Source organism: Malus sylvestris, chromosome 4, assembly GCF_916048215.2.
Source record: "Malus sylvestris chromosome 4, drMalSylv7.2, whole genome shotgun sequence".
Classification (NCBI taxonomy): Eukaryota; Viridiplantae; Streptophyta; class Magnoliopsida; order Rosales; family Rosaceae; genus Malus; species Malus sylvestris.
Genome location: NC_062263.1, coordinates 30,214,095 through 30,241,061, shown reverse-complemented (window position 1 = coordinate 30,241,061; position 26,967 = coordinate 30,214,095). Strand labels below are relative to the sequence as shown.

The 26,967-nt window shown below is 38.1% G+C and overlaps 5 protein-coding genes across 5 annotated transcripts; all 5 read right to left on the bottom strand.

Moving 5' to 3' along the window:
* Positions 1-1,547: 1,547 nt before the first annotated feature.
* Positions 1,548-2,336, bottom strand: LOC126618322 (ankyrin repeat-containing protein BDA1-like). Its single transcript, XM_050286356.1, has one exon. The coding sequence runs from the start codon at positions 2,334-2,336 to the stop codon at positions 1,548-1,550; it is 789 nt and encodes a 262-aa protein (XP_050142313.1).
* Positions 2,337-4,747: 2,411 nt separating this feature from the next.
* Positions 4,748-7,853, bottom strand: LOC126618578 (uncharacterized). Its single transcript, XM_050286684.1, has one exon. The coding sequence runs from the start codon at positions 6,041-6,043 to the stop codon at positions 4,832-4,834; it is 1,212 nt and encodes a 403-aa protein (XP_050142641.1). The 5' UTR covers positions 6,044-7,853; the 3' UTR covers positions 4,748-4,831.
* A 129-nt stretch (positions 7,854-7,982) lies between these two features.
* LOC126618576 (probable leucine-rich repeat receptor-like protein kinase At5g63930) lies at positions 7,983-12,289 on the bottom strand. The gene is made up of 2 exons (XM_050286682.1): positions 8,747-12,289; positions 7,983-8,616 (listed from the first exon to the last, which is right to left on the bottom strand). Exons 1-2 carry the CDS (start codon positions 11,673-11,675, stop codon positions 8,231-8,233), a joined length of 3,315 nt encoding a protein of 1,104 aa, XP_050142639.1. The 5' UTR covers positions 11,676-12,289; the 3' UTR covers positions 7,983-8,230.
* Positions 12,290-16,674: 4,385 nt separating this feature from the next.
* On the bottom strand, positions 16,675-22,613 carry LOC126618577 (uncharacterized). The gene is made up of 13 exons (XM_050286683.1): positions 22,131-22,613; positions 21,857-22,028; positions 21,295-21,512; positions 21,018-21,078; positions 20,657-20,729; positions 20,203-20,280; positions 19,906-20,063; positions 19,209-19,377; positions 18,506-18,971; positions 17,934-18,368; positions 17,382-17,585; positions 17,074-17,207; positions 16,675-16,944 (listed from the first exon to the last, which is right to left on the bottom strand). The coding sequence occupies exons 1-13, from the start codon at positions 22,503-22,505 to the stop codon at positions 16,797-16,799; spliced, it is 2,691 nt and encodes an 896-aa protein (XP_050142640.1). The 5' UTR covers positions 22,506-22,613; the 3' UTR covers positions 16,675-16,796.
* A 1,700-nt stretch (positions 22,614-24,313) lies between these two features.
* LOC126618575 (GDSL esterase/lipase At5g18430-like) lies at positions 24,314-26,627 on the bottom strand. The gene is made up of 5 exons (XM_050286681.1): positions 26,331-26,627; positions 26,040-26,170; positions 25,647-25,889; positions 25,208-25,460; positions 24,314-24,722 (listed from the first exon to the last, which is right to left on the bottom strand). Exons 1-5 carry the CDS (start codon positions 26,605-26,607, stop codon positions 24,490-24,492), a joined length of 1,137 nt encoding a protein of 378 aa, XP_050142638.1. The 5' UTR covers positions 26,608-26,627; the 3' UTR covers positions 24,314-24,489.
* Positions 26,628-26,967: the final 340 nt, after the last annotated feature.

The following is a 26,967-nucleotide window of genomic DNA, read 5'->3' as shown; positions in this document are numbered from 1 at the left end:
GAGAGAAATAAAAAGTTGCTGACAAGCCTCCATTGGGCTTTTTCAACATTAGTCATTGGGTCATTTGAATCCGATTCAGCCGGAGTCTATTGGACCAATAACAAGCAAAGTATAGTCGGGTCAGGCCCAACATCTATCAAGTTAGGAACAGAAGGGAGGGAACTCCTAGTAAACTGCAATCCAATGACTCGTTACCCCACCCCTACACTACAATCGTAGCGTCTTGTACCAATGTTACAATGTTATACATCGATTTTTCTCCCCATTATATTGTATAAGGGCCACATAACGTCTAGATGACAATGTACCTATTTGGTAGGGCGCTCTAGTTGCACTTAATTCTATTGTTAAGATGTTTGCATGGACGCGCTTTGGTTACTCTTGTTGCCAATGATTGTCCTGTTTCTTTTTAGTAAATGCATCCACTCATCATTTGCAAACCAAAAGGATTTTCATTGTTCGAATTTCATAATATGGATTGTTTAATTTCTTAATCATTTCAGTATCATTTTTATAAAAAATAGTTTGAATTGGAGATATGCTTCCAAATGTATATCAAATAAAAGCATGAGTACGTTTTTTGGCATATACACCCTCAATTTTTTTATACATGTGGATAACTAAGCGATATTCGATAATTTCTTGTATAAATGATTTTCAAATGAAAATTATATGAAATTTGTGAAAATCATACGTTATTTGCACGGGGTGATTATGTGCATCCACTTGATCGGTAGTTACAAGTATTATTAATTTATTCATACACACATATACATATAAACTCTAATTTTATATCATTTTCTTCTTAGGATAGTACTTGTGTTCCCGGCTTGGAGGAATCCACATATTCTATCATTTTGATTAATTTATCTTCACCATATAAACTTCATAATCTGAATTGTTCAATTTATAACGGATGATCCATTCATTCATTTCAATTTACGGTCGTCAGATCGAATGAATTGAAAAAAATCAAATGACATAAATCAATATGTGGTGTATGAGAGGTAAAAAAAAGTTGTGTGGATAACACTACCCTTTAGAAACCTTCATTTGAAAATCATTTCTATATAAATAAAAAAATTGAATCAGAGATCGTTTGATCATCAAAATCTAGTCAATTATTTGACTAGATTTATAAATCTTCTTAGGATAATACTTGTCTCCCCACGACTAACGTCACATAGAAATCTAGTCACTTATTTGAGTGGGTGCAGCTGCCATGTGGATATTCTAAATAATTACATTAGGATAATGATAGGAAGATCAGATTTCTAAACCAAATTTGCGAACCAAATAATATGTCACAAATAGAGAATAAACACGTTAATCAACACTTAATAACAATTTAATCATCAATAATCACATCATTTGGTTTACCAAATTTAGTTTAAATTTTTTTCCCCTAGCATTACCCATTACATTAATCATGAAAAGGATAAGTTAATTAAAAAGCAGTAGTGTATTAGACAAATCATAATATCCTTAAACTAGTTCAATTAGCAAGTCGAGCTCATTAGCATTCTTAATCAATAAACGATCGAGAGTTAACCCAGCCGTGTCACTCTTTTTCGCAGCCCGGAACGGCGGGCCTCTGCCTTTGATGGCATGTAAAGCCAGTTAACTGCCGCCAAGTCTCGCCCTCTCAAAGCTCCGCCGCTGCGAAGAACACCCTCCGCTTTCTTATCCTCGGCGTACGATGATTTACTAATCTTGGGGAGACGCAGCACCAGATCAAGAGCCGTGAGACCACACTCGTTCACATCATTTAATTCCGTAACTCCACTCCCAACCAAGCATCTCACCACCTCGTGCCGCCGTTCAGTGATGGCAACGTGAAGAGCTGAATTCCCCGTTACGTTCTTCATGTTAAGGATCTTCCTCTTCATGTCTACCGTGATCATTGGTGAGTCGACCGTCAGTTCCACCAAAACATGAATCGCTTCGACTCGGTTGTTTTTAGCAGCAAGGTGAAAGGCGGTCTCTCCGCTTAAGGTTACGTCTTCAAGGCTCTCAGGACAAGCGGAGATGATTTCTTTCAGTATTTCAACGCGGCCGCAGATGGCAGCGCAATGGAGAGGAGTCAAGTCACGTTTTCCTCCTCTGAGATGGCAGACTGTCGCTCCGAAGCGGCAAAGATTCTCCTTCACAATGTCCAAGTATCCGTTCGCAGACGCTATGTGCATCGGAGTGAAGCCGCCCTGGTTTCTTAATTCGGCGAAACAGGTCTTGTTAAGGAAGCAAACGTCACGCTGGCCGCCACCGCCATTGGTGTTTCGGCGCAAGAGCAGTAGCATGTTTCCTGCTTGAGAAGCCTCGTACAGTGTTTGATCCATTGGTAAATTCTTGCCAAATTATTGTGTACAAAACTGAACCATCTATTAAGTAATGTAAGGGGTGGCTGTAATTTCCTAAATGGTGTCGGATTTTTCATGTCCTATTGCAACTACGAGGAGTCAAAATTTTTTCTGTCCTTTTCCTTCAAGGAGTGGGTGTTTTGGAGTCAGTTTAATTTTGACTCACTGCAACGTAAATTAGTAACTGAGCAAAAGCAAGTACGAGAGATGGGGAAAAAAATAGTAACTTGACTTCCAAGTGATTAATATACGTGCTGTTGATCATCTAAGATGTAGAATGCACCATACAATTTTCTGATTTTATGTTAAATACTTACACATAATAAATAAATAAATAAAATTCTTGGGTATAATTATTCGTCTCATGTCATCTGCTCGTGCAAGATAATGAAAATTTTCATTTTGAGTCTCACATGGGTCCATTTTGAATTTTTGATGAACCCGAATGCAAAGCGTTGATCCATTTCTCAAATAAACAAAATCCATATATCCAATTAGTATATTATAAATTAGATGTAATTTTAATTAATCTTTACTTTGTGGTTCACAATGTCCTAAATGGTGTGGGATTTTTACTTGCCTATTACAACTAGGAGGAGTGAATATTTTGAAGTCGGTTAATTTTGACTAACTGACTGACAGCAATGTTAATTAGTATCTAAGCACAAACAAGTAAGAGAAGCCAAAAAGCAAGTAACTTGACTGCCAAGTAATTAACCAAACTGCTGTGAGTTAGATTTTGTAATTGAGATAGAGATTGAGAATACACTGTACTAATTGTTTTGTATTTTGGTTAAAACACCCTAAATTCGCGTCTCATACGGATCCATTTTGGTGAACCTGAATACAGAGCGTTCATCTAATTTTAGTGTTCTTATTGATTAACTAGTGATCTAGTAACTGCTCACATGGTTCTCCATGAAAGTAGCAAGGATTAACGTGTAAATCCACATTAATTAGCAGAAAAATAAAAGATATATCACCCCTAATGTAATATTATCCCTTAATCTGCTGATTGTGTCTCCACAGCAAGCCTTTATGGATACATAACCAACAATAGCCATAACTATAGCAAGCACACAATCACCACATTCCATCGTCTCACAACCAGAGTTACCACATTCCCTCGACTCACAATCGGAGCAAAGAAGCCCGTCGAAATCGCTAGGAAGTGGCAGAAACTAACTGCTATCGGCCATGCCGAGCCAAGAATCATTGCAGTATAATGTATGGACATAGCAGCAGCACCACTTCAGGGACTACTAGAGGTAGAGGAGAGCTCACTTTGTGGTTTGTAGAGAGCTAACGTCAAACGCTTTCATTTTCCATCAAACGCTTTCATTTTCCATCCATATATTGGAAAATGGATATCGATCTCCATGAAAATAACATGAGACTAAGAACTTACCAACATGGTATGTTTTAATCTACAGAAAAACTAATACAAAATCAATCCTTAAAATATGAAATTCATCGTTACATCATAAACACATCCAGAAAATCATCTATCCATCAATAAATTGAGAATATAACATACAACAAAAAAGTACTTAAGAATCACATATTGAACCGTCAAATATAATCTTCTATAAAAATGTGAACAAAAAAAAAATTCCTTCATTAAAAGTTAAAGTATCTACAAAACTGAAACAGCAGTCTCAGTTTTCACAAGTGTTGCGTTTCTACTTCTTGGTCGTGGATGATTCGATTACTTCCTCGCTGGCACTAGCACCACGACTACTACTACAACCGTTTGTATCTTTTTTCCCCTCCTCATCTTTCTTCATCATCGACGATTCAGCAGCTTCTTGCATATCAGTAGTACTAGCACCACCATTAACATTTTTTTTAAGCTTAACCACTGCCAAGCCCAGAGATTCTTGGTTGCCAAGATCGGGATTGTTAACTCAAAAAAACCTTCTTATTCGTAGAAATTGAGTTCCAACCCTTATTTAAGGCAAAGCTAAAGCTGCTTTTGGTTTGAGTAACCCACTTGGTCAACCATAAATCGTCATGCACCATTAAGCATGGATCTACCACTCTCACATGTATTACTCTGTTGTTCAACCTTTCATCGTCTTGGCCCAGAAAGTTCTTATTGATCACTTGATCACGCGGCATATAGGATCTCACTGCTTTCGGGAGATGCCAAGAATCAATGGAGTAGATGGCCATACAAGTACTAGAGAAAAGGTCATTGTACATTTGAATACAAGTGATCCTACTAACCTAGCTACATTCTTTTTTCCGTCTCCGAAGATTGCATTACAGCACACATTAATATATGCACAGGAGGTTTAGTTGCTGTTAACATGACCTTAAATGAAACTAGCCCGTAATTGAAACATATATACTCTTCAAATGTTAAGAATCACTTACTGTGGAAAAATACATAAGAATAATAACATAAACCATCTAATCTCTTCCATAAAAATATGAACAAAAGTAACCCTCAATGAAGACTAAGGATCGTTTTACACAACAGAAACATAAGTCTTAATTTGTCTAAAAGTTACATTTCTAAACTTGAGGTTTAGGCTGACATGCTTCATGGCTTTAACCGCTGCCTGCAGACTCTTGTTATTGGCCTTAGATGATTCAATAGCCTCCTCAGTGGCGGTACTGCAAATGCTATCTTTTTTCCTCTCTTCTTTCTTGATCATCGCCAAGTCAACCGGTTCCGGCATCTCGGTACCCGTACTAACATTGGCATCTGTTTCCATCTCATCACTCTTGATCACTTGCGATACGATAGCTTCCTGCCTATCAGTACTTGTACTACCATTAACATCTTTCTTGGTAATTGCAGATTCAATTACTTGCTGCCTCTCAATACTAGTACTAGCATTGAAGTCTTTTTTCACATCACCTCTAATCTTAACAAGTGCGAATCCGAGACCTTCTTTTTTGATATCAGGATTGGGATCGATATATCTAAACGACCACACCTGAATTACATCGTTTTCATTAAGCCCAACCTCCTCATCCTTCAAAATTGTTCTCCACCCCCTGCCTAGGACATACGAAAAGCTGCTTTGGGTATGAGTAAACCACTTGGCCAACCATAATTTACGCTCCTTTAAGCCTGAATCTATTACTTTCACTTCCACCACTCCGCCGTTCTCCAATCTTTTCTCGTGTTCGCCGAGAAAGTGCTTATTAACCACTTGATTCCTTGGCATCGAGAGACGGTCGTGACCATAGCTCAAATCAGTCTTGAAAAGTTGCTTCTGGATCATCAATTGCACTTGGAAACCATGCATTGTTTCAATCTTTTCCTTGAATTCTTTAGGCAACTCCGGCGGTGGAAGAGGAATTGAAGGAGCTGATAGTTTCACGTTCTCCGCTTTCTTGGCCGTCTTCTGCTTCTTCGTCCTCGCTTTCTTTTCATGATCTTCTTCATCACAATCCTTATAATATACGTACTCATCTTGCATGCTTCGGCTGCTGCTTCCGAAATTATGCTTCTTGATTTTCTGGTTGTTAGAAGCAGAAGCAGCTTTCCGCTTCTTCGATTCTGTGGATTTCTTGCCTTTGTTTTGAAAGAGATCAAGCAAAACTTTCTGTTCGAGCATAGAAAGTTCTTCGTCTCGGTTTTTCGCAACCGCTTTCACCTCCGCCAACATCTTTGTAAAAGACTCAACTTGAAGCTTTCGCACATAATCCAACGTAATCTTCGTCGCCATTTCGGTTTCTTGGAACTCAAAAGATCACCACTTCTTAATTGGGATTAGGGTTTGTGAGAGACGATGGAATGGAGATAGCAGAGACGAATGCTACTTGAATATTTGGGGCGCAAGTAACAGAAGTAGTGTGGTTTAGGGTTTTTAAAAGGAAATAAGACCCCTTCCTTATCGATCAAGGAAGAAGCTCCAACTATTTCCTAAACCTACAAGGACAATATTAATTTTAGTTTGATCCTTAATTCACCTGGATTAATTAATTAAAATAACTTCCTAATCTCCGATAAGGATTCATTTAAAATTTGATAATTGGGATTTTCTACTCTCTTTTCCTAAAACATGTTGGCAATGTCTGTTACCTTTAATTAATAGGAAAACTAATGAAAATGGCTTGAAAACGTTGAGTTTTAACGATAAGGACAAAATAAAGGGTAATGTGAATAGTATCAGGATTGACTTTTTAGTGTAAAAATATGATTTTTTATTAAAGTGAATAGTACCGGTAGTTTTTCATTAAAGTTCCCTTAATTAATATACGGTTTAGATGCTTGGCGCAACAATTATCCTGGATTTGGTTCTAGTTGGAGCGTGCTGCGGCTTTGCCCAAAACCATGGTGTTCTAGATGCTCCTTTAGTTATTTCTTTTCTTTTTCCTTTTGGTTTTATTTGCAGAGATAGGTGATGGTGGTTCAGATCCAGTGACTCTTCTCCCCTCCTGTGTGACGATTTTGGTGGCGAAATATGGTTGGGCCGGGGATACTTTCTTGTTGTGGGTTGAAGACTTTTGTGATATGAAACCTTCGTTGAATTCAACACAGAGTTGGTGTTCTTAGGGCGGCTGCACTTGTAGCTGCTGACGAAGTGGTTGCGGCGGTGGCGGCATTCTGCTTGATAGGGTGGGTTATGATTTTCCTTTTATATTTTGTCTTATTGTTGAATGTGCTTCTTGTCTATTCCAATTTTTTGTTATGATGATTATGGTAAAATTAACAATTAATTGAGAACTACCACTTAATATTGGATATAATGAATTAATGATGATCAGACTAAACTATAATTAATAGTTAATTAATATCTTTAGATGTAGTAAATTAGTAATGATGATTATGGTAAAATTAAACTAAAGTGAGTAATACCAAATCAACGAGAAAATTTTTCAATACGCCAGGAATACGGTCCGGTGTACCAAGTGTTACAATATAAGTGGTTGAATATTTTTTTTCTCCAAATATCCAACTACTTGTATTATGAAACTTGGTGTACTGACCGTGTTCCCGACACACTGAACATCCTCTCCAGATCAACCACCAAAAACCGCTAATCAAGACAAGTGAGCAAAAAGAAGTACCCCAAAGAGGAAGTAACTTGGCCGCCAAGCTAGTCATCAATTGGGAATATATATACATGAAGCCTAGCTATCTATTGTTTCAGACAAATCTTAACCCTATCTAGCTAGTAGTAGAAGAGAGAAATTAACCCTTTCAATCAAGGCAGCTAAGCCTCGGATATACATCATGCAATCCCGATCAATTAGGCGGATGCAGATCAAAGCGAATGCGAATATGAAAGGCCTAGTAAATAGGCTCAAAAGTTGTGTTTTTTCGACGAACAGTGGCACTGATGACAATGCTAAGCATGTTCATCATGATCAAACCACCTCCGATCACCTTAATGACAGGCGTATTAGGCAGAGTCAAGGAGTATGGAACCCTGATTTCGACAAAAGAGCGCTTGTTGATCCGAGGTGGGGATATTGTCAAGGTTTAGGGAGGATACTACTGGATTGGAACAAGATATGAGGGAGTTAGTGGCAGAGCACTGCCGTACACTGAGCTGCAAGGCGGGTTTATTAGATCCAGCAAGAGAAGAGATGCTTGATAGTTGTCAACGACATTTTCGGGCGTTGGAGAAACAGTATGTATTGTACTTGAATAACAGAGCAAACAATGAATCAAAAACTGTATAAAGTTCATCAAATATAGATCATAACAGATATAGACTGCTTCCTGTATGAAAAACGGAACATGTTATCCACGTAAATGGATCGAGAAGAGAAGCCATAGGGTGTATGCACAGGGAGAAGCTTATTGTATTTGTTTAAATAATACAGGGATATATAATTGGCAATTAAAAGTGAAAAACTCACCCTGGCTAAACCAAAATCACCAGAAAACTTAGGATTAATTGGAATTAAGGTTCAGTATTATCCATGGAATTGGTATCATGATTTGATGAATCACTTTCAAAGTGTCCTTCCCACTCATTTGACCCAATAAGCATGGAAACAACTTGTCTCATGGTCGGGCGGTCGAAAGGGGACGTACTTGTGCACATCAAAGCAATTTTCAAGACATTAATCATGTGAGAGACAGTACCTTCATCTTGTAAATCTAATCGAGCATCGAGTACTCCTGAAGACAAAGAATGGTGCAGAAAATAGTTTCTTACCCACGTTACCAGGTCACCGCCTTCCTCTATCGACTGAACAGGCGTTCTTCCAGTCAGCAGCTCCAGAAGGACTACTCCGTAGCTGTAGATGTCACATTTTTCTGTGACTTTCAAAGTGTATGCATACTCTGGAATCAAAAGATTATGTATCAGTATCTATAGCATTAATCATCCGTACTATAACAGATAGCGTTCGGGGGTTATATCAATTGATCTTCTGAGCGGTATTGTATTAAGATTAGTTAAAAGATAGCTTACCAGGGGCAATATATCCATAAGAACCTGCAACTGCAGACATAGTCTCAGAGTGTGGCATGTCGATCACTTTTGCCAACCCGAAATCCCCAACACGAGCTTCAAACTTATCATCAAGAAGAATGTTATTGGACTTTATATCACGGTGAAAGATCTTCGGTTTGCAATCATGATGCAAGTAAGAGAGACCCTGAGCAGCCCCAAGAGCAATCATGAACCTCGTTATCCAATCAAGACTACAAGATGTTCCATGAAGCAATTCTCCCAAGCTGCCTCTTGCCATGTACTCGTAAAGCAGAAGATTGGAACCCTGGTGGTAGCAGAAGCCGTATAGCTTTACAATATTTCGATGCCTGATTTTTCCTAAAGTTAAAATTTCAGCATGGAAACTGTTATCCACATTGCTCCCCTCCCTGTTGGATACTACCTTCTTAACAGCAACTATATGACCCCTCGGTAAGACTGCTTTGTACACGGTCCCACAAGCTCCTCTTCCAATTGCATAGCTCTCATCAAAATTTTCAGTCGCTGCAACCAAGTCTTGGAAAGTGAACCCTGCAGCCTTTGGGCAAAAGTACATATCCAGAACCGGCGAAGAGAGTGATTTTTCTTGCAATGAAGCAACTACGCTTGTGGGACGCCTCATGACATATACAAGGATTGCAATCAACATGAGAGAAACACCACCAATAGCTGCTGCAATGATAGCGATGATTTTACCCAAGCGGGGGTTTTTCTTCACCATATCCGGAGTAAAAGAGAGTGAAGATGGTGGTGTTTTGCATTCACCAAGAGGACCGCCACAGAGTTCTTTATTCCCAACAAAGCTGTCAACAGTCGTATTCTGAAAGAGCCGTAACAGAGGAATAGGCCCCGTCAAGGCATTGTACGACAAGTTGCAGCCAAGTAGACTCAAAAGATTCTCGAAAGAACCTGGAATTTCACCGGTCAAATTGTTGTTATTGAGTAGAAGGAATTCCAGTAAGATAAGATTCCCAAGTTGAGGAGGTATCTCGCCAGAGAGGTTGTTAAAACTGAGATTTAACGCAATCTGCAGGCTCGAAAGGGCACCCAACTCAGCTGGGATGCTACCAGAAAATGAGTTGCCACCCATTTGTAACTCAGTCAAACGCACGAGGTTTCCCAGCGCAACTGGTATGTTCCCAGAAAGATTGTTTTCAGAAAGCTTGAGAAGCTCCAATTGAGAAAGTGTTCCTATCTCACTTGGCAATGCATCTGAAAAGTTGTTATTTCTAAGATCAAGCCGTTGAAGTGTTTTACAATTGAAAATTTCGGGCGGTATCCTTCCAGAAAGAGAATTTGATGAGACATTAAAGATCACCAACTGTGGGAGGCTACCAATCTCTCTAGGCAACTCTGATGTGAAGTAGTTGTCCGAAAGGTGCAACGTTTGCAAAGTTCTGCAGTTACCAATTTCCGGAGGAATGGCGCCGCTGAACTTGTTCTGATTCAACTCCACTGTAGAAAGGTTAACCAGTTTGCACATTTCGGATGGAAAAGTCCCCGTGAGGTTGTTTCCAACTAGACGAAGCTGCACCAATGACTTGCAGCTTGTGATTCCATTTGGTATATTCCCAGTGAGCCTGTTAAACCCCAAATTTAACAATATCATGTTAGAATTTCTGCAGAGATGACGAGGAACTTCCCCTGTTAGGAAGTTTTCGGATAAGTCAACCACCCAAAGCCGGCTATACACTCCAAGGCCTTGAGGGATTACGCCACTCAGCGAATTGTTGAACAATTGCAGCATGATCAGTTCAGTCAAGTACTGGAATCCGGTAGGAATTGAACCTGTTAAAAAATTAATAGAGAGGTCGAGCTTAGTCAGGTTTGTAAGACCTGTGAACTCATCTGGAATAACTCCTGTGAATTGGTTCTGGAAAAGATAAAGCAATTGCAATCCCTCTATCTTGCTGAGCTCAACTGGGATCTCTCCTGACAATAAGTTCTCCGAAAAATCAATCTCTGTTGCTAGAGAAAGATTGCCAATCTCTCTTGGAACTGTCCCATTCAACATATTTCTGTAAATATACAACTTCTCCAGATACACAATGTTTCCAAGCTCCTTTGGAATCTCTCCCACAAGCTTGTTCTGATACAGGGCAAGAATTTCCAAATTTGTACAATTGCCAAGCTCCTTTGGAATAACCCCGGAAAGATGGTTACTCCAAAGAATTAATGTTCTCAGTTTCTCAAGCATCCCGAGCTCCTTAGGCATTTCTCCGGTTAACTGATTTTCCGCTAGACCAAGATACTGCAAGCTCGCACATCCACCTATCTCTGCAGGCAAGCTTCCGGATATCAAGTTCTCCCCCGCCCTGAAAGTCGTCAATCTTTTGAGATTTCCAAGAGAGAGCGGCAGAATTCCGCTAAGATTGTTAGAGTACGCAATCAGCTGGGACAGGGATGAAAGATTTCCAATCTCTTCATGGAGAGGCCCTGATAATCTATTGTTGCAGATATTCAGTACTCGTAAACTTGAAAGTCTAGCTATTGCCTTCGGAATTTGACCTATAAACTTATTGTTATTCAAAGCTAGAACCTCCAAACTCGAGCAATTTCCGATGTCTTTAGGTAAAGTCCGAGTCAGTTCATTGAAAGAAAGATTAAGATAGTTCAGGTGAACCAATCCACCAATGCTCGGAGACAAATAACCTGAAAGATTCATGGAGTTCAAGTCAAGAGACACCACCACCGGATTGTATCCGTTGCTGCAATTCACACCTCTCCATCCACAAGGTGTGAAATCATTGGGATTCCAGCTACCAAGATGATCAAACCGATCAACTAATCTGCTCTTTACTTCTAGAAGATATTGACCCTCATCGTTGATCCCCTCGGATTCGAAAACCATAAGGGCAACAACAAGAACAGTTATAGTAATCAACAAACCATATGACATATTCACCATCACCACCAAATGGAATTGAAAACAATAACCCTAAGTTTGCAGGGTTTCAGCACTCACAACATCACTTTCTTATCAACAATTCCATGATTTTTTTCGACGAAAACTAGAATTCGAGAAGTTAACTCAACAAAAATGAAGGGTGATCACAAAAGAAAGGATTCAGGTTTGAGAAGGATACAAGGGTTTTGATAACATGCAGGGAACTAGATAGGGACAATGATTTTACATACCTGGAGTTGATGACCAATAGAGGAAAAAAAAAAAGGAATCCCATCAAAGAGAAGCAATGAAAACTCAAGAAAGCAGCAAGAAATGCTCTCCACTTTCCCAAGAAAATAAAATTTTCTGGGAAAATTCATTGGATGTGTATGGTTGGAAAGGTTGAACTTGACTTCTCTATTTTTCTTTGAGTAAATAATAAGTAATCAGGTGCAGTGAATTGCCAACTTTCTATCTAAAGATAATCTAAAAGAAGATAAAAAGCCAAGTGTTCATTCGTTTTGTCACCCTACAGAATGATTCAGAAGATCCACTTGTGTGAATGCGGAAGAGAGATAAAGAGAGAAAGAGAGAGAGAGTGAGATGCAGAAATGGCCGACAAAGCATGCATAAGCTTTCTACTCTCTCACTCTTCTTCCATAATATTTTAGTGCTTCACGAAAGCCAACTGAGATTGTTTCAGTTTTGTATTTCTCTGCTGCTATTGTACTATCATAAAATACATGAATTGTTTTTTTTTTTTTTTTTTTTTTTTGTGTACATCGATATTTTTACACTAGAAGAGGGAACTTCAATTAAGCTACACAATGGGCTGCCTAATTAGATAACTAAAGATGCTTTCGATAGCGTTTAACAGGATAATGGCTTTTAGAAATTGTTTTAAAAATAATTGGAAGTTTTTTTGTGAAACTATTTTTGGAGCTAAGCATTAGTAAAAATGCAAGTGCATCTTGCAAAAACACTTGAAGTGTTTCGTGCGAGAATCATCAGTTATGTGCCTTCTAAAAGCACTTTCAATCATTTTCAAAACAATTTTAATTATTTTAAAAACACTTTCAAATGAGTTATAAGTTAGGAAATTATGCTTCTTTTTTGCTTCTTTTAATAAACACTTTATCCTTTATTAAAAAAATTAATGTGCTTCTAATAAAAGCATTTCCAGAATCAATATATTTGAAAAAAAAAACATACGAGACTCTTGAGTCTTATTAGTAAATGGTTAGTTGCCATGATCTAGTTTTGAGCAAGTCAAACTTGACCTCATCTTCATAGCTTGCTTAAGATAATTAAGCTCTAATTAAACTTCTAATTATATATATGATGATATGATTGAGAGCCACCTCAACATATACAGCACTACCCCTTTCGGTCTTCGAACGCCTTTTCCACCATAACTTTTGCTTTGTTTCTGTATTTTTGTTTGGGCTACCACGTAGTTTTTCCGTACTTGTTTTGGGTTGGAAAGTGTATGTGCTTTTATATTTTTGAAGATGATTAAGCAATTTGTTTGTTTTTCTTTTGCTATGAGTCATCAAGACTGCGGATGTCAACGTGAAGTGAGTCCTCCACTAACAGAATATCATGATATGATGTTATATTGGACAGAGACTCAGAGGGCGTTGGGAGGGAGTGAAATGTACTGTCACACAGGCCCCAAATTTGAAGGGGTCCTCAAAATTTTTGCCATCTAATGTTATGTAATAATGTTATATATTTAGAAATTTGTTTTTGTTAGTACTTTAAAATCTTATTATGCATTCCTTATCAGAGTAAAATTTTTCATTTTTAAATATAAAAGGGCAATGTTAGGGAGACTAAATTTGTGAACTTAATGATGAGTCACTAATAGGAAATGATCACGTTCATCAATGCTTAAGTTATAATACAATCATCAACTGACATGTCATTTAATTTACAAAATTGTGTCTACAAATTTAGTATCATTAGTGTGACATCCCACATCGTCCAGGGGAGTGATCCTTAAATGTATATTCTCATCCTTACCTAGTACGAGGCCTTTTAGGAGCTCACTGGCTTCGGGTTCCGTAGGAACTCCGAAGTTAAGCGAGAAGGAAGCCAGAGCATTCCTAGGATGGGTGACCCATTGGGAAGTTGCTCGTGAGTTCCCAAAAATAAAATCGTGAGGGAATGGTAAGCCCAAAGCGGATAATATCGTGCTACGATGGTGGAGCGGGCCGGGGAAGTGATCCCTCCCGGGCGGGGATGTGACAAATGGTATTAGAGCCAATCCCTGGCCGGAAGTGTGCCGACGAGGACGTCGGGCCCCTAAGGGGGGTGGATTGTGACATCCTACATCGCCGAGGGGAGTAATCCTTAAATGTATATTTGCATCCTTACCTAGCACGAGGCATTTTGAGAGCTCACTGGCTTCGGGTTCCGTAGGAACTCCGAAGTTAAGCGAGAAGGAAGACAGGTCATTCCCAGGATGGGTGACCCACTGGGAAGTTGCTCGTGAGTTCCCAAAAACAAAACCGTGAAGGAATGGTAAGCCCAAAGCAGACAATATCGTGCTACGGTGGTGGAGCGGGCTGGGGAAGTGGTCCCTCCCGGGCCGGGATGTGACAATTAGCATCACTTAATATAAAAATTTCTAGTGCAATGATATATTCTGATTGTCAATAATAACACCCTAAAAACGATAGTTTTCCAATTTTATTATATAATAAGGTTATCATTCAAGTGAACTTTAAAGTTAGAGTTTTGAAGGGTTTTTTTTTTTTTTTCATGTTTAGTTGTTTTAGATTGAACTGTTTTTTTATTATCTAGTGAATGTTATGTTTGTAGCTTTTTTACTTATAATTAATGGCATTTGTAAACTTGTAATCGGTGAGTGCTAAAGTTTATTTTGATTTAAGAGATTATTTTCTAACATCAATACATCGTCTAATTTAATGATAAGTGATGATTTAGACAACCCTGAAATCTTAGAGACGACTTCGTTATTGAATTGTGACGCTATGTAACGGTGGACCTATTTATGAAATTGCTCTCTCTTCTATATTAAAGTTTGAATTCACCTATTTGTAATTTTTAGTTTAGGTTAAAAATTATATTTCTTAAAATAATAACAATAACATGGATGGACCGATACATATATGTATATCTAGGGTTGACTCCCTAAAAAAGTAAAGAATAAAATGAGTGTGAAGGAGGAAGAATATAAACACGATGCGACGATAATTATTCTCAAATTTAATAAATAAGTTTATTTAACTATTAATCTTCTTAACCTTTTTTTCACAAATAAAAAAAGGACTAATTGGTGGATTGATCACAGAAGTCCAACCTTCTGGATGCCAAAAAGGCTCGCACAGACTTTCAATCTTCTTCTGATCACTATTGTATGATTCACCAATGCTAAAAAATTATTCTTTAACTTTAACTTAGCTAAAAATAAAAAAATAAAAAAAACATGAAGACATTGTAGCTACACATCAAGGAACGAAAAAGAATGGTTGAGATTTTTCAACAGTCCACTTGTAAAAAAAAATGTTTAAGAAAAAATTTTTATAACGTAAAAATATTATTCTTACTATTTATTTGTACTATTTTTCTAATAAAGATGAAACTTATATGCGTTGGCGACCTTACCTTTAATAAAAAATATAGTACAAGTAATAGAACAACAGTACAACATAGCACTTCTCTATGTAACGGCTTTAACAGTGATGTCTATCTTTACCTAACATTAGGTATTTACTTTTAAGCCTATCCAAGTTATATTTGGGTTTGGCTTGGCTGGATCACCGACTTTTCTTTTTAATTATTTTGGTTTATTTTATTAAGAACTAGTATATGGGCACACATAAAGTGTATGAAATATATATATATATTTTTTTGAAATAGAAGGAGAGAGTGATAGAGAATGTGGGAGTGAGAAGTTTTTTTTATATTTTTTTACATAATTTGTAGGTGGGTTAGAGGCAGGCGGGTTGAAAATAATTATAGATATGTTATGATTACACGTAGGTGAGGTTTTTAAGAAAAAAAACATCAAAATTTGGTTGTGTGAAATTACATTTATGTCTCATATTTTTTATTCATGTTCTATTTTAATTAGAATGTTAAACTGATAATTTCATAAGATTTGATTGATAATGAATATTTTATTAATTAATAGAGATTCGCAGACAATAAATTAAAAAGGTAGCAAAATTTTGAAAATAAACCGTCACATTTGACCGTTTATATGAGTTGGACATAGTAGCTCACGATATATATACGTCATTGCTGACGATCACCCTTCACACTGTCCCACGTTACTGTTTGAAATTATTTTGTATGGAAATTGCCGCATATGGTGCGCAAGAATTTATCAGGTATGAATACTCTCAGCTTCCAACTGTTACATTTTTTGAGGGTCGCGTGATGGTAGAGTCTGTTAGGGATCATCGTTTGGTCTTCAGCCCCAAGAGGGGCGGCCCGAACCCGTCGGACGGGGTTTGGGTCTGTCATTTTTTTAAAGTACTCTGCTATTTTTTTTAACAATACGATATTCTTAACTATTATAATCTATTATAATAGATCAAAATTCTCTACCCTCCTAATCTCTCTATCCTTTCATCCCCTTCTATTTGAAGGGTCACTGTTAAACCATATCAACATTTTATATTATTTTTTTTACAGAGATAATGAGATAAAAAGTAATATGTGAGATGAAAGAATGAGAATAGGAGAGTAGATAATCCTCCTCCCTATTAGAATAGAGATTCGAACTTGGAACTTGGGAGCAAGGCACCCGACATGGATACACCACCAAAGGGTGCCTCATACAAATCAGAGAATGTATGATTTTATGCGATTAAAGAATGTTTTATTAATTGGTATTGTTTTCTTGCCTCCAATTTAAAAAAAAAACGTTTTTTTTTAGAAACATGTGTTGAGCTGTTTCTACTTTTTGCTGTTTTGAACCCATGATTTTGAAAAACAGCGTTTTTTTTTTTTTTTTTCATTTACCAAACACAAGTGGGGCCCCAACTTTTGTAAGAAGCTGCTTTTAAAAACATTTAAACAAGGGCAAAATTTAGTTCTAGTTACACAGCAAGGGAGAACTGTTGACAAATTTTAACCCTTGCATTGCAACTACCGTTGACAGTGCTATCAGGTTGTCCGCTTAGCAGAAATCACCCTGTCCAATGTCTCGTCTGGGACTGTGATTCCGGTCGTCTCCATGTCTGCAACAATTGCAACGGCTGCATCTAGCTCCCCGAGATCAAGACACAGCGAGATGATTTCATCGTAAAGAGGACTGCCATGGAAGAGAAGAAAACATGATGTAAACACGAAAGCTCGAATACATGAGATCAAATCAGCTTTGACAAAGCTACCATTTGTGCAGATGGATGTGTCTTACTCAAATTACGATACATGGTCTTACCTGCCGAATACGTAACCAAGACTATGCGTCGTCTGTAAGATCTTCAAGAAAGCTGACGGCAAAGGAGCCCTTACCGCTGCACGCAAAATCATGGCACAATCACCAATGGTGGGTGTTCCACCCAATTCCATCACCTGAAATGAAATGCAGTACCTATTTCAGATAGCAGAAGGAAATAACCGCCTGTTTATGCTTTTGCTTAAGTTATAAGTGTTATGAGGGGATCGAGTGACAGTTAATGAGAACGTTGGGAGAAAACGAAAAACAGCATTGCAGGTGAAGAGTGGAGTATGAATATAAGAACTTGCCTTCATCATAATTTTAATCGCCAGCTCAACTTCCCATTCCTGTGACCATCTTCTAGGAGCTCTGTTCTTCAATTCTTTTTCCCACGTCCAACCCCAAGCATCAGCTAGCGTGTACATGTCAGATTCGTCAAAAACTTTCCTTTTCCTCAGCTCCTTAAATGCCTCGAATATGTCCTCAGGAAACCAGTCATCGTCATTATCATCCTGCATCCGTACACAAAACGTGTTTAGATATATCTTTAGATTACCTTTCTAAGGTAGAACTTTGAGCCCTAAAATTAAATTATGGTGCACTCGTCAGATATTTTATACTTGCATACACGTCCATAAGCAATGTGCATCGTATGTATATTACGTGAGGGCTGACTAAAACTGATATTGTAAATGCAAAATGAACTGATAGTCCAGAACAGTCATTAAACTTTCCATTTTCGTATCAAAAACCAAAAGGAAATTCAAAGATTTAGAAAAAATAAGTTGATGAGTTGCCCATATCCTTCATATCCCGATGACAAAATTATGTGAAACACAAGTAAAACTACAATGTCGTACCTCAGCTGACATTCGAGATCTTCTCCTTGCTTTTTTAGATGTCGTACTTGTTTGATCAGAATCTTTCAACAACTGCACTCCAATCATTTGAAGAGGTTTCTTGGCTTCAATTTCTTTTTCCTTAACTCTTTCTACATCCTGTCTCTCAGCTTGTTCTACCTCTACCTCTGCCTCTACCTCCTCTTCTTCCTCCTCCTCCTCATCGTCGTCATCATCATCATCATCCTCATTATCATCGTCTTCGTCATCATCATCGTCAGCTTCGTCATTCTCCACATCTTTTGCAACATCATCAACAGTGGCACTATCCGAAACATCTAGAGCCTTTTCTTGATCAGTACCCAAGCCTTCTCCCATGAAACGGCGCTTCCAGAACTCTGTATTTCCTTCTTCTAGCTTGATACGTGAGATTAGTTCATCAAGCTCTTCATCAACCTGTAAGATGATGAAACACATTCAGATTTGATCAGTATAGAGTGAAGTTTCAAGTGCAGCCAAAATGGGGAAGCATTGCTTTCAGAGTATGCAACCCCCCAACATAAGAAGCAAGAAGAATAAAAAATTAGTTAGACCTCTTCTTCTTCCTCCTCCACAGGAGGAACCCAGAGGGGTCGACCACGAGAGCGGTTTATTCTCCTTGCTTTTTGGACACGCTGGTAGAGAACATTTCTGGTACCATCAGTTGGCAGACCTTGTGCTTCTAGTTCTTCTTTCAATTCAGATACAACCATCTTACTAGCAGCTTTGGGCTTTAAAACATTCGTGTCAGGGCCCTTTATAATTTTCCTTAACCTCATCTCAACTCTAACATAATCTGACTCAGAGGCGTCATCTCCTAAAGCTGCAACTCCTTCATTTCGTAGCGTTCTCAAAAGCTTTCTGTGGTGTATCTTCCACTCCTCAAGACATCTTTGCTTGAATGAGGTTTCAATAGGGTTTGAATATATAAACCCATCAACATCAGGATCTAGTGGAGTTTTCCCTCTTCGAGGCACCCATCGCTTGCGCTCACCGGTAAGCCCACCCTCTGCAATGTACCTGATACAACAATTTAACATCATGTGATGTGTTTGTTAACTTGATATACATGCCCAAGAATTTAAGCTTTGGGAGTCTGGTATAAGTCAAGCTTGGTTGTAGCTCCCGATTCTCGTATAAAAAGGGGGCCGTATCCATCTTTATTGTTTATTTATGCGTTAACTTGTAAAGTGCAAAACTAAATTAATCTTGCACATAACAACCATTGTAACTATTAACACATATGGAGCCACCAACCTGGCCATGTAATCTATCTCATGTCCAAGTTCAGCTTCCTCTTGCAAAGGTTCAATCCATGAGCTCACCAGTGTCCGGTACTTTCTACTCAAAATCATAGCTCGTGGTGGAATTGTTTGGTCGTCCGCGGCCATGGCTTCTAAAGCTTCTAGCAACTCGACCATTCTTCCTGAAGACAAACAGAATCATCAATCAAGGCAATAAGTTATATTCAATACTAATAATGAAAGATCCATACAGTGTTCCAAAAAATTACAAAATGTTGATAGAACCTAACAGGTGGACCAAGACGTCAATGCCAACATGCTACAATATATGATAGGTTACTGACACCGCAAGTCAAGAGAGTGAATCTCAGAAAAGCTTCATTATTTATTTGTTTGCCTAAATTTCAGAAAATATAGAATCCAATATTCGGAGTAAAAGCTTCAGCTTTCATAATTCTTGTACTTCCGCAATTCCTTAACGTCACATGAACCATAAAGAAATTGATTGCTTCTGTTAATATATTGCCCTTAACTTGTTTGATATACAAACGAAAGAGCTGAAAAGAAACTATATCTCTAAGTATCTCTAAGTATACAGTGAATACAGTGATAAATGGTTGCAGTGACTTATATCTCTAAGTATTAGGTACACAGAGCGAGAAGAAATGAGATTACTCTTGTTCAGACTACAAAATGAAAAATAGGTATACCTTCTCGACATAAAGCTCGAAGATACAAAGACAGGGGGTCCCCAAAGTTTCCTTCATTATGTAAAGCTTTTGTTCCTCCTTCAAATCTTATGAGGGCACGAAAATGCCGTATTGCCTCTCGAACCACACAATACTTTGTAAAGCACTCAACTAACAACCTGAACATCAAGGTACAAAAATACATTTCGAAAGAAAAGAAAGCAAAAATGATAGAAGTAAGATTCAATGTAAACATAAGATGCTGGTTTAATCTGACCATCAAGGCATAACAATATACTTCAAAAAGAAAATGCTTACGCATGGGTTTTCATATTAGGCTGCAAACGCTTGTGGTCTTCAACCATCATGCCAAGTAACTCAGCAACATCTTGTACTCTACATATCATATTAAAACCCCAAGGTAATGACGAATACCATTGTAAAGAACATATTGAATTAAAACCTTGAGCTCCAAAGTTGTCAAAATTCCATAAAATTATATAAAAGTATTATAAAAACATAGAATTGATTTTAAAAGTAAAAATTAAATCTCTCAAATAATGCACTTCGCATAGAGAACTATATGCTATGAATCAGCACATTGACATCTAAGCACTAATACATAGTAAAGAGGGCCGAGCTCGTTCTTATACTTATCATATTCATATTCATCATATCTAAAGTTTTTTTACGTTCACTACATAAGCTAGGCAAAAAATATTCATAATTCTTAAAGAAACGTAGCAGGAATTATTATGGCTACAGACGCTACCTGTCATAAGATTCAGCTCTGGTATATGCTTGAATCACCCAATTATATGTCTCTGTATCAGGTTTCATGTGTTCTGTTTTGTAAAGAAAACTATAAGATTAAACCCTGAAAAACCGAAAAACAAAGGCTTCCGAGAAGTATTAAACTTGAACAAACAATTATAACTCTGCGTCCAGAAATGTACAACTCAATTTCACAATCCACAAATATATTAAACCACATGTTCCGCTGAAACCAGAAATACTAAAAGACATTTAGCTGAAGTGATCACCGATTCGAGAAAGGCCATAAGGTATTACCAAAATCAAAAGCAAGATTCATAAATCACAAACAAGAGATTTCAAAACATAAAGAAACAAACCATCTCCATACTCCATGTTCTCAAACGTAGCAAACGCTATTTCAGGAATTCCGCAAGTAGCCTATATACATTCAAAAGGAAAAAAATTACATGAATAAGACTGGAAAAGGAACTATAATTATAAACAAATAGGTCATAAGATGCTCGCAGTAATTCACTAGCAAAATGTGGACACTTTAATCAACTGCTATCCCTATTGTAATTTCAAATCTTGCCTGGAACTGTATAACGTAGAAATACAACACCGAAGATAACACAATCCAGAAAAAAAAGTCACCTGCACACTAAGAAGACAATTGAAATGAAAGGTTGTTGCCATCCGCCCTGCAGCCTCCATTTCATAGGCAATATCCAATGCATTAGAATGATCCCCAGCTTTACAATCCTCCACAATAAGAAGATCGTAGACCTCATCAGTTGCTCTGAGCCCACCTTTGGCACCCTTCAAGAACACTTTGTTGGCATCTTCTAAATGGCGGGTCCGAACGAGCTCCTCTGTTCACATACATAGATAAGAAATCTCCACATTTTAAGGAACAGATATTAACGGCCTCTTCGGGACTGCTTCTGGTCATAAGCGCTTCTGCTAGAAGTGATTTTATGATAAAAGTGTAGAAATTCTTATTAAAAATTTACGTGCTCTGTGGAAAACACTTGGAAGTGCTTTTGAAGAAGTACTTTCTAAACCACAAGCTTCCTCAGAAAGTGCTTCTACGACCCAAAAGTTTTCTAACCAAACGTATTCAGAGACTCAAAAGCGTTTTTAATTATCACAAAGCACTTTTATCCCTTCCAGAAGCAATCCCAACCCCTAAATAATGTGCAATTCATTAGTTTACCAACAAGAAGAAGCCAAGCTTGGCGAATGTCGTATTGCAATTTCTCCATGGCAGCAAGAATTTCTAATCCCCTTATAGCTCGACCTTTTGATCCAAACAGACGAATCAGCGCAATGAACGTTTCATGGAGAGGCCGAAGCCCCGTACTCAATTCCCTTCTCAGTGATTGCATCTAAAATTCACATCAAGCGACAATGGAAACAACATTATCTCAACAAAGTAATGGAAATTAAAATTGAAAAATCAAATTTTGAAGAACAAGTAATGTACATACCGCCCCCTCGGCGTCTCCGTTGAGAGCGTGAGCTACGATCAAGCCGTGGAAGGAGCGAGGGCCGGGGGAGAGGCCGGCGGCGACCATGTCGTAAATGACATCAGAGACTCCATTGGCGTCGCGATTGCGAGCCCGGACCATGAGCTCCTCCATGAAAGCGAAGCGGAGGTTCTTCTCGGCGGCGGAGGAGGAAGGGGAAGGAGAAGAGGAGTCGTCGTCGCCCTTGGTCTGCCTCCGCTTCCTTCTAACTCGCTTCTCGGGGGCGGAGACCGCCGAGGCGCGTACGACGAGGGAAACGGCGTCGTTGGGGCATTTGAAGTTGCGGGGGAAGGCGGGGAAGGAAGTGACGGAGGAGGGGAGGAGGAAGGCGGACATTTGGAGGGCATACGGCAGTGGATAAGATGTAAAGGCGGGTGCTTTTGTTTCTGACACTTAGTGAGGGAGTGACGAGCGGCTGAGCGGGAGGGGTTTAACTGTTTTTTTATTTCCTTTTTTCCAGGGGTTTAACTGTTTTCTAGTTTTTTGTCCTTCGAATTTTATTTTCTATTTTTTTATCAGCTCTTTTTATTTTATTTTTCTTGCTAAAGTTTTTTATTCTAGACTTTAGTTAACGAAACGGGAATTCGAATGAAATGGGTACACTAATCACGAACTGGTGATTTAGTAGTAAATGATGGATTGCGAAACTTTATTCAAACTAAAAATTAGAGATTTCGAGTTCAAAACCTGCAGATGGTGTGGAAGTCAAACTTGTGGTCAGAAATAGGTGAGTCTTTACGGTCCCCAAAATGAGTGGATAACCGTGGTTTGTCACGAAGTGTCCCCCTTTAAAAAAAAAAAAAGGAAAAAAGAAAGAGATGGGTACACTATCTTCACCAATTGACTTAATTTACAATTACAAATCTAAATAAGGTCTACGAATTGTGTTATTATATGTCGAACATTTATAATATGTGGTGCTATCATACACTTATTCTTACCTTTCACACCACTTCTGTTGACCCTGTTATTTGATCATCTTCCATTTATTCGATTCAGAAGTCAAAAATTAAGAAAGTGTGTGGAAGGTAAAAAGAAGTTTGTGGATAGCATTATAATTTGACATCCTTTCTATTTTTTAGATCAATTTAATTATATCAATTTAGCAAAGATAATCATATATTATTATTATTATTAAGAAGGATAAGATGAGGGTTAGAAATTTTACAATAATTTAGGAGAGGATGAATTTTGAACCCAAATTATTAGACCACATTCAAGTGGAGACAAACACTTGTTCAAACAACAAAAATCATTTGAATTTGTTTGATATATTTTCTAATCTTCTATGTTCTAAATCTTTATGTCCCAAACCCAAGTTAACTGTTCTAAAACAAGGAAGAGAGATTATAACTCAAATGCATGCAACATGCAAAAGAAAGGCACATTATTTTAATTAATTGACATAACTCTGATTTGCTTATTTTAAATCTTTTCATTGCGGTATTACATTCATTTCTACCAAAATTTATCACTGGATTGGGTTTGATGGAAGCAAAATTCCTTCATTGGTCTGTTAAAGATCAACACCAGCCCATTAAGATCAGTCGGTACAAAGGAACTAGATTGGTCTAGTTCAAACATGCATGGTTTTCTCAAGAAGATTCTATAATGGGAATATGCTAGAAAACTCTAGCAAAGAAGGTTGTTCCTTAAGTTGGTGGAAGATTCTAGAAGAATGGTGAGGTTTCCACCAACATGCAAGATTAGTGTAGATAATTCTAGCTTGGGAAGTTAGTAGAATTATCTAGATAACTCTAGCATGATGTTTCCATGCTTCTCCAAGGTTCCATCCATGCCTATAAAAGGAGAAGGCATCCACACCATTTGTATCAACCAAGTAACCAACAAACCAAGAAGTAGTAGGCAACCAAGTGAGAGTGAGAGGTAAGAGTAGTCTTGTAAGAGTGTGAGTGGTCTAGAGTGTGTCTCTAGAAAGTGAGTGAGTGTCATAGCTTCTCAAGTGTGTCCTTGATAGCTTGTGAATGTTGTAATATTTTGTGTGTGTAATATAAGTAATTTGTTTACTTGTGTTGTCTCTCCAACACTTGTGTTAGAGTTGTGTACTCTAAGTTCTTCCCAACATGGTCTTACAATTTGATCCTAACGAATCGGATTAAATTGTAAAATGTACAAATGAACGATTCTAAATTGAACTTCTTGTATGTAGGGCACCATCTGAATTATTACGAAATATTGAAATTGAGACATTTGACCAAAGAGAACAAAGCAACCTGAATTATTGTAAGTATAATTATTAAACTAAACAATGACTTAAATTGTCCAAAGAAAATTAGAAAAACATATTAATTCTTTCAGGTCAGGTGGTGGAGTCCAAGGCCAGGATAGTACTGAGGTTCATGGGGCTCATATAGTCAGTTGAGCCTGTGGTGATCATCTCTGCATACATTCTATTAGCCTTTTCAGATGGATGAAAGGCATCCCAAAACACATACAGGTTTCTGTTTGGGCACAAATTGGACAGAAATGTGCAGAGACCTTGTCCATTGTAGGGTCCTTGCCCACAACATGCTACCTTCGATATGGTAAAGCCTGCGGTGAGCACACAACCGTGCGTTATAATATGAGTGAATGACATAATTAATATGCCTCGAATGTAAGGAGGCTTGTAGTTATAAATAGATATATGTGGAATAATATGACTAGGTTAGTATCAGTCTCTACTGTTGCTTTTTATTAAGCACTTGTTTGAGCTTGCTTTTTTCATGTGAGATTGCTTATGTAGAAATTCATTTATGCGCAAAAGTTCTTTTGCTAGAAGTGCTTTATTAGAAACATGTTGATATTTTTGTTAAAATCCTAGTGTTGCCTAAAAAAAGAACTTCAAAAGTGCTTCCTTAAGAAACATCTGGCACATGCTTCATAAAGAAGCACCTGACATGTGTTTCTCCATGAGCATTTTCAACTTTTGCAGTCAGACGTGCTTTTAGTTATCATAAGGTACTTCTAGTCATTTCAAAAGCAGTCAATATATCATAATTTAAAGACGAAAACCAATTAAATTCATGAATTGGTACCAAATGCTTGGGGGTTATTGATGAAATCTGCATGCATTTGCCTAGTGTTGGCAGATATGAATACATCTTTGCCAAGTTTCTTGTTGAGTCCGGCCAACATTTGAGTGAGTTGTGGGTTGTACAGGGCAGCAGCTCGTAGAAGTTCAGCCGAGCATCCTCCATTCGTGCTTCTAGCCGCCAACTCTGCCGGAGCACACCCCATCGGTCCTGTACCAGTAACCAGAACTCTACGTGCTCCGAGTTGATATAAATTCTGCCAAGTTAACTAATTAAACTTCTCTTATATTGAGTAATTTTTCTGTGTGATTGTCACTAGTCGTGTGGTGTTACGTCAATGCATCCGTATATTATAATACAAGCATTAATAAGATTATGTGACAGTACAACAGTCACACAAACAAATTTATCGTGTATTGGTGCAATGATTAATATTAATTACCATGAGAATTTTTCGGTACTCAGAGATGAGAAGCTTGACGTAAGTAGGGAGGGGGAGGTTGCGAGATTGAGAAATGGAAGAGGCTGAGTAGTAGTTGTTGACGAAATCGTTGCCGCCGACGGTGATGAGGACAAGTGATTGGCTTATGAGTCTTCTGGTCTGCTGCTTTCCGACCAGGGCTTGCACTCTTTGCTGGTATTCTTTGAAGTAGTTCAGTTGCCTAAACATTCTGAGTATATCTAGCTGCATGGGCAGTGCAGAGCAATCAAATTATCTCAATGAGCTTATCATTTTTGAGTAGTTATTTTGCGGTACTGTAATAGGGCTACATGACATAACTAGTTCATATGTTATAGTACGAGTTAATACTACTATTAGTGTGTAGTGACTTACAAACTGAGCGCCAGTTTCATTGAGAATTCCAACTCCCGCGGAAGCGAAGTTTGCACCAACAAGTAGCCTTCGTCCGTTAAGCTGTGGACTCAAGTATGGCATTGGGGGTTCTCTTGAGCCAATTTTCTGACCTTAATTATCATGATCATGTTAACTAATTAGCTGTTAATTAAAAAATAATAGATGAATTAAGTGATCACGTTAACATGGTACGTACACATAAATTAATTGAGGCCAAATTAAGCATACATATCTGCATGCATGCAGAGTTAATAACTGTATATACTTAACTGATAAGGTCCGGGATGATGAGGCCATTAGAGAAACGGCCGGTGGGACGGTGAGTTGGAAAATCGATTCCATAAGGGTAAGAGTCGGCTCGAGCAATCGATATCAGATAGTTGTTGTTGCCATTGTCGACCAGTGAATCGCCGAAAACAAAGAATGCTCGACTACCCTCTGCTACTTGAACCATTTGAGGACCAATACTGTAATTACTAACAATAACAATCAAGTAAATCATCAGTCGGCATGTAAAAATCATCGACGATGAAGAGGCTGCAGCCATTGATACGCTTAACTCTGTGGTTTGGTCAGGATCGATATATATTGCAGTGTAAAGATTGGGTTGGTTGGAAGTAATGAATTGACAGCTGAGAATTCATATAAAGCAAACTATGTAGGGCACGCGTAGTACGTGCATGGAGTTAATATTGTTAGCAAGAATTGTATTAACCCTTGAGCGTCTTTGTAGTGGTTAGGTTTAAGGGGGAGGTACGTGGTGACGTCGAGGAGGGGAAATAAGTATCTTGTCACACCATTTCTCACGTAATGAGGGATGTAGAGAGAAACTAATTAAGGAGTTTAGAGAGGCGTATTACATGAAAGACATCATCATCAATATCGAAGTTTATCCTCTGTGAAGGAG

Excerpts from the sequence above, each read along its gene's own strand:
- LOC126618575 (XM_050286681.1), bottom strand. The coding sequence starts at position 26,607 with ATGGCTGCAGCCTCTTCATCGTCGATGATTTTTACATGCCGACTGATG. Across the intron at positions 25,890-26,039 it reads ATGAAACTGGCGCTCAGTTT|CTAGATATACTCAGAATGTT; the intron begins GTAAGTCACTAC and ends CTGCCCATGCAG. Across the intron at positions 24,723-25,207 it reads CAATAACCCCCAAGCATTTG|GCTTTACCATATCGAAGGTA; the intron begins GTACCAATTCAT and ends TGCTCACCGCAG.
- LOC126618577 (XM_050286683.1), bottom strand. The coding sequence starts at position 22,505 with ATGTCCGCCTTCCTCCTCCCCTCCTCCGTCACTTCCTTCCCCGCCTTC. Across the intron at positions 20,281-20,656 it reads AGAGCTGAATCTTATGACAG|AGTACAAGATGTTGCTGAGT; the intron begins GTAGCGTCTGTA and ends TATGATATGTAG. Across the intron at positions 17,208-17,381 it reads CGATTAAAATTATGATGAAG|GTGATGGAATTGGGTGGAAC; the intron begins GCAAGTTCTTAT and ends ATTTCATTTCAG.
- LOC126618322 (XM_050286356.1), bottom strand. The coding sequence starts at position 2,336 with ATGGATCAAACACTGTACGAGGCTTCTCAAGCAGGAAACATGCTACTG.
- LOC126618578 (XM_050286684.1), bottom strand. The coding sequence starts at position 6,043 with ATGGCGACGAAGATTACGTTGGATTATGTGCGAAAGCTTCAAGTTGAG.
- LOC126618576 (XM_050286682.1), bottom strand. The coding sequence starts at position 11,675 with ATGGTGAATATGTCATATGGTTTGTTGATTACTATAACTGTTCTTGTT. Across the intron at positions 8,617-8,746 it reads TTATGGATATATTGCCCCTG|AGTATGCATACACTTTGAAA; the intron begins GTAAGCTATCTT and ends TTTTGATTCCAG.